We start from the raw sequence: 12,735 nt of genomic DNA, 5'->3' as shown, positions 1-12,735 counted from the left end.
CAACAGATGTTGTACTTCACAAAAAAAGGCATGTTTTTGTTTCTCTCCTCATTGAAAAACAAGAACATCACATTTCCAGATAGAGGAGAAGAAATGAAAAGCGTTGCTGAGGCTCCATAAAGACCTCATAAAACTGTTATTGGTCGTCTTTTATCTCTCGTTCTCTCTGTTCTCTGCAGTGTTACCGTGGAGCACCCTGTTCCTTATGGGCCCTGGTCAAAAGTAGTGCACTCATAGGGAATAGGGAGCCAACTCTGATCAAAAGTAGGCACTATATTTGAATAGTGGGCCATTTGGGACACAGTAACGTGTTTTTGCTCTGAAAGGGAAATTGTCTAGTTGGGGGTTTTGTTAAAGGGCTTGTTGAGATTTACAGATAACATCTAGTGCTTTTCTGCTTTCCCACCGCAAAGAATAGATGTTTATACCCACACACACACACACACACACACACACACACACACACACACACACACACACACACACACACACACACACACACACACACACACCGACACAAATACACGATTCAAAAGGGGTTTCTAAACACAAAACACATTGTGAACAAAAAATGCTTTCAGAAAGACCTATAAGCTGATCTGGAGGAAGTTTGTGTTGTTGTGTGGTAATAGTTACATACAGGATATGAGAGGGATACACTGTCCTGGGGTCAGTTTGTGTTGTTGTGTGGTAATAGTTACATACAGGATATGAGAGGGATACACTGTCCTGGGGTCAGTTTGTGTTGTTGTGTGGTAATAGTTACAGACAGGAGGGATCTGGGAGGGATCACCTTTTCACCTCTCATCCCTCTCTTCCTCTCCCTTTTCACCTCTCATCCCTCTCTTCCTCTCCCTTTTCACCTCTCATCCCTCTCGTCCTCTCCCTTTTCACCTCTCATCCCTCTCTTCCTCTCCTTTTCACTTCTCATCCCTCTCTCCATCTCCCTTTTCACCTGTCATCCCTCTCTTCCTCTCCTTTTCCACTTCATCCCTCTCTTCCTCTCCTTTTCACCTCTTATCCCTCTCTTCCTTGTCCTTTTCACCTCTCATCCCTCTCTTCCTCTCCCTTTCCCCTCTCATCCCTCTCTTCCTCTCCCTTTTCACCTCTCATCCCTCTCTTCCTCATCCTTTTCACCTCTTCATCCTTTTCACCTCTCATCCCTCTCTTCCTCTCCTTTTCACTTCTCATCCCTCTCTTCCTCTCCCTTTCACCTCTCATCCCTCTCTTCCTCTCCTTGTCACCTCTCATCCCTCTCTTCCTCTCCCTTTTCCCCTCTCATCCCTCTCTTCCTCTCCTTTTCCCCTCTCATCCCTCTCTTCCTCTCCCTTTTCACCTCACATCCCTCTCTTCCTCTCCCTTTTCACCTCTCATCCTTCTCGTCCTCTCCCTTTTCACTCCTTATCCCTCTCTTCCTCTCCCTTTTCACCTCTCATCCCTCTCTTCCTCGTCCTTTTCACCTCTCATCCCTCTCTTCCTCTCCTTTTCACTTATCATCCCTCTCTTCCTCTCCCTTTTCACCTCTCATCCCTCTATTCCTCTCCCTTCACTTCTCATCCCTCTCTTCCTCTCCCTTTTCACCTCTCATCCCTCTCTTCCTCTCCCTTTTCCCCTCTCATCCCTCTCTTCCTCTCCCTTTTCACCTCTCATCCCTCTATTCCTCTCCCTTTCACTTCATCCCTCTCTTCCTCTCCCTTTTCACTTCTCATCCCTATTCCTCTCCTTTCACCTCTCATCCCTCTCTCCCTCTCCCTTTTCACCTCTCATCCTTCTCGTCCTCTCCTTTTCACTCCTTATCCCTCTCTTCCTCTCCCTTTTCACCTCTCATCCCTCTCTTCCTCGTCCTTTTCACCTCTCATCCCTCTCTTCCTCTCCCTTTTCACTTATCATCCCTCTCTTCCTCTCCCTTTTCACCTCTCATCCCTCTATTCCTCTCCCTTTCACTTCTCATCCCTCTCTTCCTCTCCCTTTTCACCTCTCATCCCTCTCTTCCTCTCCCTTTTCCCCTCTCATCCCTCTCTTCCTCTCCCTTTTCACCTCTCATCCCTCTATTCCTCTCCCTTTCACTTCATCCCTCTCTTCCTCTCCTTTTCACTTCTCATCCCCTATTCCTCTCCCTTTCACCTCTCATCCCTCTCTCCCTCTCCTTTTCACCTCTCATCCCTCTCTTCCTCTCCTTTTCACCTCTCATCCCTCTCTTCCTCTCCCTTTCCCCTCTCATCCCTCTCTTCCTCTCCCTTTTCACCTCTCATCCCTCTCTTCCTCATCCTTTTCACCTCTCATCCCTCTCTTCCTCTCCTTTTCACTTCTCATCCCTCTCTTCCTCTCCCTTTTCACCTCTCATCCCTCTCTTCCTCTCCTTTTCCACTTCATCCCTCTCTTCCTCGTCCTTTTCACCTCTCATCCCTCTCTTCCTCTCCCTTTTCACTTCTCATCCCTCTCTTCCTCTCCTTTTCCCCTCTCATCCCTCTATTCCTCTCCCTTTTCCCCTCTCATCCCTCTCTTCCAATCCCTTTTCACCTCTCATCCCTCTCTTCCTCTCCCTTTTCACCTCTCATCCCTCTCGTCCTCTACCTTTTCACCTCTCATCCCTCTCTTCCTCTACCTTTTCCTCTCTCATCCCTCTCTATGATCCACTGCCTCCCCTTCTCTCCTCCTTCTCTCCTCCATCTCTCCTCCTTCTCTCCTCCATCTCTCCTCCTTCTCTCCTCCTTCTCTCCTCCTTCTCTCCTCCTTCTCTCCTCCATCTCTCCTCCTTCTCTCCTCCTTCTCTCCTCCATCTCTCCTCCTTCTCTCCTCCTTCTCTCCTCCATCTCTCCTCCTTCTCTCCCCCTTGCCTCTGTATTCAATTCCAGGAACTATTGTCTCTTTACCCTCCCTTCTCACCTTCCTGTCTTAAAATGTATTTTCACTCTCTATATTGAATTCCAGGGAACCGTCGTTGTTTAAAAGCTTGAAGGATCCTGATTATTCCTCCTCCGCCTCTCTTTGTCTTCCGTCTGTCTTTCTCTCTCACCTTTATAACATTACAGGTTAGTCTGCTCTTTAAAGCTGAAAGGATCCCCAGTGTACATCACCACTCTGCGTCCATTGTCTTCCATCTTATTTTAAGTGGACCTCGTTCTTAAAGCTTAATTGTTTGCTAATGAACAGGCTTGGGATCATAGTTTCACAAAGTTTGAATAACCTTCTTCTGTTGCTCTTAAAAAGCTTGGAGAGAGAGGGAGAGAGAGAGACAGAGGTGAGAGAGAGAGACAGAGAGAGAGAGAGAGCGAGAGAGAGAGAGAGAGAGAGAGAGAGGGAGAGAGAGAGACAGAGGAGAGAGAGAGAGACAGAGAGAAAGATGAGACAGGGACAGAGAGAGAGAGAGAGAGAGAGAGAGAGAGAGAGAGAGAGAGAGAGAGAGAGAGAGAGAGAGAGAGAGAGAGAGAGAGAGAGAGAGAGAGAGAGAGAGAGAGAGAGAGAGAGAGAGAGAGAGAGAAAGCACAAGCACAACCTGTACTTTACATAGCTTATTGGTGTGGTTATGGCTGAGTTATAAATGGTACCACCAGGCTGCCTTCATATTGGTTGAACCACGGTAGCTGCCAACAGGCTTTTTGGTTGTTGTGGTGATTGATAGAGGAATGGAAGGAACCCACTGCCAACCATATCCCTTCGTGTAGAGGAAATGTAGAGGAAGCAGGACAGAGATAAGAGAGAGAAAGGTGGAGAGAGCAGGAGAGAGCAGGACATCATGACAGTGAGGGAGAAAGAGTGTGAAAAAGAGGCAGAGAGCTGGAGGGAGGGAGGGAGGGAGGGAGGGAGGGAGGGAGGGAGGGAGGGAGGGAGGGAGGGAGGGAGGGAGGGAGGGAGGGAGGGAGGGAGGGAGGGAGGGAGGGAGGGAGGGAGGGAGGCGGGAAACTGGTTTGGGTGAGAAACACTTATAACTCAGGCCCATAGATTATGACAGTCCAATCTCCCAGCCTGTCGCCTGAAAAACAACAACAAACCAACCATCCAGGGAGGACAGAGGGGGCTTCACAAATTACACCCTAATCCCTATGTAGTGCACTCCTTTTGACCATGGTCCCTGGTGCAACCTTAGGGCACTACACTACAACCGTAGGGCACTACACTGCAAACTTAGGGAACTACACTGCAACCTTAGGGAGCTACACTGTAACCTTAGGGCACTACACTGCAACCGTTGGGAACTACACTGCAACCTTAGGGCACTACACTGCAACAGTAGGGAACTACACTGCAACCTTTGGGCAATACACTGCAACCATAGGGCACTACACTGTATCCGTAGGGCACTACACTGTGTCTGTAGGGCACTACACTGTATCCGTAGGGCACTACACTGTATCCGTAGGGCACTACACTGTGTCTGTAGGGCACTACACTGTATCCGTAGGGCACTACACTGTGTCTGTAGGGCACTACACTACAACCGTAGGGCACTACACTGTATCCGTAGGGCACTACACTGTGTCTGTAGGGCACTACACTGTATCCGTAGGGCACTACACTGTATCCGTAGGGCACTACACTGTGTCTGTAGGGCACTACACTGTGTCTGTAGGGCACTACACTGTGTCTGTAGGGCACTACACTGTATCCGTAGGGCACTACACTGTGTCTGTAGGGCACTACACTGTGTCTGTAGGGCACTACACTGTATCCGTAGGGCACTACACTGTGTCTGTAGGGCACTACACTGTGTCTGTAGGGCACTACACTGTGTCTGTAGGGCACTACACTGTGTCTGTAGGGCACTACACTGTATCCGTAGGGCACTACACTGTGTCTGTAGGGCACTACACTGTGTCTGTAGGGCACTACACTGTGTCTGTAGGGCACTACACTGTGTCTGTAGGGCACTACACTGTGTCTGTAGGGCACTACACTGTGTCTGTAGGGCACTACACTGTGTCTGTAGGGCACTACACTGTGTCTGTAGGGCACTACACTGTGTCTGTAGGGCACTACACTGTATCCGTAGGGCACTACACTGTATCCGTAGGGCACTACACTGTATCCGTAGGGCACTACACTGTGTCTGTAGGGCACTACACTGTGTCTGTAGGGCACTACACTGTATCCGTAGGGCACTACACTGTATCCGTAGGGCACTACACTGTGTCTGTAGGGCACTACACTGTATCCGTAGGGCACTACACTGTATCCGTAGGGCACTACACTGTATCCGTAGGGCACTACACTGTGTCTGTAGGGCACTACACTGTATCTGTAGGGCACAACACTGTGTCTGTAGGGCACTACACTGTGTCTGTAGGGCACAACACTGTGTTTGTAGGGCACTACACTGTATCCGTAGGGCACTACACTGTATCCGTAGGGCACTACACTGTGTCTGTAGGGCACTACACTGTGTCTGTAGGGCACTACACTGTATCCGTAGGGCGCTACACTGCAAAAGGAACAGGTAACTATATGGGACAGAGAAAAGAGAGAGAAAGGCGGAGAGAGAGGACATCATGACAGCGAGGGAGAAAGAAAGAGAAATAGTGTGAAAAAGAAACAGAGAGCGGGAGAGAGGGAGGGAGGTGGGAAACTGGTTTGGGTGAGAAACACTTATAACTCAGGCCCATAGATTATGACAGTCCAATCTCCCAGCCTGTCGCCTGAAAAACAACAACAAACCAACCAGCCAATGAGGACAGAGGGGGCTTCACAAATGACACCCTAATCCCTATGTAGTGCACTACTTTTGACCATGGTCCCTGGTGCAACCTTAGGGCACTACACTGCAACCTTAGGGCACTACCCTGCAACAGTAGGGCAATACACTGCAACCTTAGGGCACTACACTGCAAACATATGGCACTACACTGCAAACTAGGGCACTACACTGCAAACTAGGGCACCACACTGCAACCGTAGAGCACAACACTGCATTCGTATGATACTACACACTGCAACCGTATGATACTACACACTGCAACCGTATGATACTACACACTGCAACCATATGATACTACACACTGCAACCATATGATACTACACACTGCAACCGTATGATACTACACACTGCATCCATATGATACAACCAACCGTATGATACTACACACTGCAACCATATGATACTACACACTGCATCCGTAGAGCACAACACTGCATTCGTATGATACTACACACTGCATCCATATGATACTACACACTGCAACCGTATGATACTACACACTGCAACCATATGATACTACACACTGCATCCGTAGAGCACAACACTGCATTCGTATGATACTACACACTGCATCCATATGATACTACACACTGCAACCGTATGATACTACACACTGCAACCATATGATACTACACACTGCAACCGTATGATACTACACACTGCAACCATATGATACTACACACTGCAACCATATGATACTACACACTGCAACCATATGATACTACACACTGCAACCATATGATACTACACACTGCAACCGTAGAGCACAACACTGCATCCATATGATACTACACACTGCAACCATATGATACTACACACTGCAACCATATGATACTACACACTGCAACCGTAGAGCACAACACTGCATCCATATGATACTACACACTGCAACCATATGATACTACACACTACAACCATATGATACTACACACTGCAACCGTAGAGCACAACACTGCATCCATATGATACTACACACTGCAACCATATGATACTACACACTGCAACCATATGATACTACACACTGCAACCGTATGATACTACACACTGCAACCATATGATACTACACACTGCAACCATATGATACTACACACTGCAACCATATGATACTACACCCTGCAACCATATGATACTACACACTGCAGCCGTATGATACTACACACTGCATCCATATGATACTACACACTGCATCCATATGATGCTACACACTGCATCCATATGATACTACACACTGCAACCGTATGATACACACTGCAACCATATGATACTACACACTGCAACCATATGATACTACACACTGCAGCCGTATGATACTACACACTGCATCCGTATGATACTACACACTGCAACCATGTGATACTACACACTGCATCCGTATGATACTACACACTGCAACCGTATGATACTACACACTGCAACCGTATGATACTACACACTGCAACCGTAGAGCACAACACTGCATCCATATGATACTAAACTGCAACCATATGATACTACACTGCAACCGTATGATACTACACACTGCAACCGTATGATACTACACACTGCAACTGTATGATACTACACACTGCAACCATATGATACTACACTGCAACCATATGATACTACACTGCAACCGTATGATACTACACACGGCAACCGTATGATACTACACACTGCAACCATATGATACTACACTGCAACCATATGATACTACACTGCAACCGTATGATACTACACACTGCAACCGTATGATACTACACACTGCACACTGCAACCGTATGATACTACACACTGCAACCATATGATACTACACTGCAACCGTATGATACTACACACTGCAACCGTATGATACTACACACTGCAACCATATGATACTACACACTGCAACCGTATGATACTACACACTGCAACCATATGATACTACACACTGCATCCATATGATACTACACACTGCAACCGTATGATACTACACGATGCAACCATATGATACTACACACTGCAACCGTATGATACTACACACTGCAACCATATGATACTACACACTGCAACCATATGATACTACACTGCAACCATATGATACTACACTGCAACCGTATGATACTACACACTGCAACCGTATGATACTACACACTGCAACCATATGATACTACACACTGCAACCGTATGATACTACACACTGCAACCATATGATACTACACACTGCATCCATATGATACTACACACTGCAACCGTATGATACTACACACTGCAACCATATGATACTACACACTGCAACCGTATGATACTACACACTGCAACCATATGATACTACACACTGCAACCATATGATACTACACTGCAACCATATGATACTACACTGCAACCGTATGATACTACACACGGCAACCGTATGATACTACACTGCAACCATATGATACTACACTGCAACCGTATGATACTACACACTGCAACCGTATGATACTACACACTGCAACCGTATGATACTACACACTGCAACCATATGATACTACACACTGCATCCATATGATACTACACACTGCAACCGTATGATACTACACACTGCAACCATATGATACTACACACTGCATCCATATGATACTACACACTGCAACCGTATGATACTACACGATGCAACCATATGATACTACACACTGCAACCGTATGATACTACACACTGCAACCATATGATACTACACACTGCAACCATATGATACTACACTGCAACCATATGATACTACACTGCAACCGTATGATACTACACACTGCAACCGTATGATACTACACACTGCAACCATATGATACTACACACTGCAACCGTATGATACTACACACTGCAACCATATGATACTACACACTGCATCCATATGATACTACACACTGCAACCGTATGATACTACACACTGCAACCATATGATACTACACACTGCAACCGTATGATACTACACACTGCAACCATATGATACTACACACTGCAACCATATGATACTACACTGCAACCATATGATACTACACTGCAACCGTATGATACTACACACGGCAACCGTATGATACTACACTGCAACCATATGATACTACACTGCAACCGTATGATACTACACACTGCAACCGTATGATACTACACACTGCAACCGTATGATACTACACACTGCAACCATATGATACTACACACTGCAACCGTATGATACTACACACTGCATCCATATGATACTACACACTGCAACCATATGATACTACACTGCAACCGTATGATACTACACACTGCAACCGTATGATACTACACACTGCATCCATATGATACTACACACTGCAACCGTATGATACTACACACTGCATCCATATGATACTACACCGCAACCATATGATGACACACACACACACACACTGCAACCTCTTTCTCTCTCTCTGCCCACCCGTCTCACCATCAATCTAAATCACTTGTCAACACACACACTCCTCTCCTTTCTCTCTCTTAGTATCTATCTGTCTCTCTCTCCCTCTGTTCATCTCTCTCTTTAATTGTCTCTTTCCCGGCCTGGCCAACCTTTCTAATGGGTAGTGAATCCTTTCCTCTCCTCTTTCTGCCCCTCTTTTCTGACCCCGTTGTTCTCTCTATCGCTCTTTCCTCTCTGATTCCCTCCCTCCTGTCATCCCCTATCCCAGACTCTCTCCTCTCTGATTCTCTCCCTCCTGTCATCCCCTATCCCAGACTCTCTCCTCTCTGATTCTCTCCCTCCTGTTATCCCCTATCCCAGACTCTCTCCTCTCTGATTCTCTCCCTCCTGTCATCCCCTATCCCAGACTCTCTCCTCTCTGATTCTCTCCCTCCTGTCATCCCCTATCCCAGACTCTCTCCTCTCTGATTCTCTCCCTCCTGTCATCCCCTATCCCAGACTCTCTCCTCTCTTATTCTCTCCCTCCTGTCATCCCCTATCCCAGACTCTCTCCTCTCATCCCCTATCCCAGACTCTCTCCTCTCTTATTCTCTCCCTCCTCTCATCCCCTATCCTAGACTCTCTCCTCTCTGATTCCCTCTCTCCTCTCATCCCTCTCTCCCAGGTTGTCCTCCTCCCCTCCCCTCTCCTCTCCTCTCTCTTCCTCTCCTTGTCTCTACCCCTCCTCCCCTGCCTCTCTCCCCTGCCTCTCCCTGTCTGGCCCTATTCCAATCTACCTGTCAGTTCTCTTTCCCTTACAGAGACCATTGTGGCCAAACAGTCTTATTTCCAGCCGTCTCTCGTCCTCTCCTCTCTACAGCTCTTCTCCCTCACTCTCCTCTCATGCCAACCTTCATCATTCCTCCCTGTACTCCTCCTGTCTCACCAGTCTAGGCAGTTTAGCGGTTAAAAGCGTTAGGCCAGAAATCAAAAGGTTGCTGGTTCGAATCCCTGAGTCGGCAAGGTGGATAAGGTGGATTTTTCACATGAAAAGCCCCAACAACAAACACTCCCTGGGCGCAGATGACGTCCCCCTGAGGTGATTCAGAGAGGAAGGGTTGGGTTAAATGCGGAAGAATGCATTCAGTTGTACACCTGACTAGGTATCCCTCTATCCCTTCCCTTTCCCTTAGCTTCTCTTCATCCCCTCGGTCTCTCTCTACCCCTCCCCTGATCCCCCTCTGATCTCTTCCTGTCTCGTTCTGTCTTTCTGTGTTACTATGTTTACCTGGGCCAATCTCCCCCCTCCCTCTCCTTCTCTCTCCTCTGCTCCTCCTCTCCTCTCTCTCCTCTGCTCCTCCTCTCCCTCTCCTTCTCTCTCCTCTGCTCCTCCTCTCTCCCTCTCCTTCTCGCTCCTCTGCTCCTCCTCTCCCTCACTCTCCTTCTCTCTCCTCGGCTCCTCCTCTCCTTCTCTCTCCTCTGCTCCTCCTCTCCCTCCCTCTCCTTCTCTCTCCTCTGCTCCTCCTCTCCTCTCCCTCTCCTTCTCTCTCTCTCTGCTCCTCCTCTCCCTCCCTCTCCTTCTCTCTCCTCTGCTCCTCCTCCTCTCCCCCTCTCCTTCTCTCTCCACTGCTCCTCCTCTCCCTCCCTCTCCTTCTCTCTCCTCTGCTCCTCCTCTCCTCTCCCTCTCCTTCTCTCTCCTCTGCTCCTCCTCTCCTCTCCCTCTCCCTCTCCTTCTCTCTCCTCTGCTCCAACTCTCCTCTATGTCCCTGTATGTTAAAGGGCCAACTGTTAACTTCAATTACACACACCTCCAAATTCAAGTGTGCACACATGCAGGTACACACACACACACACACACACACACACACACACACCACACCAGACACACCACACCACACACCAGACACCACACCACACACACCCCACCACACACTAGACAACACACCACACACCACACCACACCACACCACACCACACCACACCACACTAGACACCACACACCACACACACCACACCACACACCACACCACACCACACCACACTAGACACCACACACCACACCACACCACACCACACTAGACAACACAACACACACCACACCACACCACACCACACTAGACACCACAACACACACCACACCACACTAGACAACACAACACACACCACACCACACACCACACCACACCACACCACACTAGACACCACAACACACACCACACCACACCACACCACACCACACCACACTAGACACCACAACACACACCACACCACACCACACCACACCACACCACACCACACCACACTAGACACCACAACACACCAGACACCACAACACACCAGACACCACAACACACCAGACACCACACCACACCACACTAGACACCACACCACACTAGACACCACAACACACTAGACACCACAACACACCACACCACACCACACTAGACACCACAACACACCAGACACCACACATCCCTTTCCTCTCCTGTCCAATGCTGTAGCCTGAGGGCTTGGGAGGTTTTAACATGCTCCTGAGGCTACAGAGCTATCTATCACTTCTAAACCCACCTCTCTACCTGTCTCTATCTGCCCTCCATCCATCACCCCTTCAACCACTCTATTTATCCCTCTTTTCTCATCACTTTTCATCTACCTCTCCCTCTCTCTTGTTCTTTCGTTTTCTCTCTCCATCTCTCCAAGCCGAGAGAGATTTTGTGGTGTCTGTGCATCATCCATCTTCCCTCTGTCTCCCTCTCCCTCTCCTCTCCCTCTCCCTCTCCCTCTCCCTCCCTCTGTCTATCCCTCTCTCTCTCTCTGTCTCTGTCTCTCTCCCTCTTTCTCTTTCTTTCTCTCTCTCACACCCTCTCTCTCTCGCTCTCTTTTTCTCTTTCTCTCTCTCTCTACTCTTTCTCTCTTTCATCCCATCCCTTATCCTTCCTCTTCCTCTACCTCATTTCTCTCCCTTCACTCAGGGTCATTTCATCAGGCTAGCAGGCCAGAGGCAGAGCTAGATGAGGAAGAGGAAGGGGGAGGAAGAGCAAGGAGGGTGGAGGGGGATGTGAGGCAGAGGGAGGTGGAGGTGAGGCAGAGGAAGGTGGAGGAAGAGCAAGGAGGGTGGAGGGGGATGTGAGGCAGAGGGAGGTGGAGGTGAGGCAGAGGAAGGTGGAGGAAGAGCAAGGAGGGTGGAGGGGGAGGTGAGGCAGAGGAAGGTGGAGGTGAGGCAGAGGAAGGTGGAGGAAGAGCACGGAGGGTGGAGGAGGGGGATGTGAGGCAGAGGAAGGTGGAGGTGAGGCAGAGGAAGGTGGAGGAAGAGCAAGGAGGGTGGAGGGGGAGGTGAGGCAGAGGAAGGTGGAGGTGAGGCAGAGGAAGGTGGAGGAAGAGCAAGGAGGTTGGAGGGGGAGGTGAGGCAGAGGAAGGGGGAGGAAGAACAAGGAGGGTGGAGGGGGAGGTGAGGCAGAGGAAGGTGGAGGAAGAGCAAGGAGGGTGGAGGAGGTGAGGCAGAGGAAGGGGGAGGAAGAGCAAGGAAGGTGGAGGAGAGGGAGGTGAGGCAGAGGTGGGGCGACAAAATTGATGTTTAATATTAAAATCATCAGTTTGTCAGATTCTGTTGCAGACACACACACACACACACACACACACACAGACACTGGCCCTGAATAATCCCCTTCATTGAAATATAAGCTAAGAGAGGTT

The 12,735-nt window shown here is 48.7% G+C and overlaps 1 protein-coding gene across 1 annotated transcript in view; it reads right to left on the bottom strand.

Moving 5' to 3' along the window:
- Window positions 1–4,284: 4,284 nt before the first annotated feature.
- LOC121843128 (extensin-3-like) overlaps window positions 4,285–12,735 on the bottom strand; it is a gene marked incomplete at both ends in the record, with an annotated part of 30,553 nt that continues 22,102 nt past the window's right edge. Inside the window, one exon of the mRNA XM_042312742.1 lies at window positions 4,285–5,419. Coding sequence (XP_042168676.1) covers window positions 4,285–5,419 — 1,135 coding nt within the window. The remainder of the gene's footprint in view (window positions 5,420–12,735) is intronic.

This window comes from Oncorhynchus tshawytscha, unplaced genomic scaffold (assembly GCF_018296145.1).
Source record: "Oncorhynchus tshawytscha isolate Ot180627B unplaced genomic scaffold, Otsh_v2.0 Un_contig_15638_pilon_pilon, whole genome shotgun sequence".
Classification (NCBI taxonomy): domain Eukaryota; kingdom Metazoa; phylum Chordata; class Actinopteri; order Salmoniformes; family Salmonidae; genus Oncorhynchus; species Oncorhynchus tshawytscha.
This window is presented reverse-complemented; position numbering and strand designations above follow the sequence as displayed.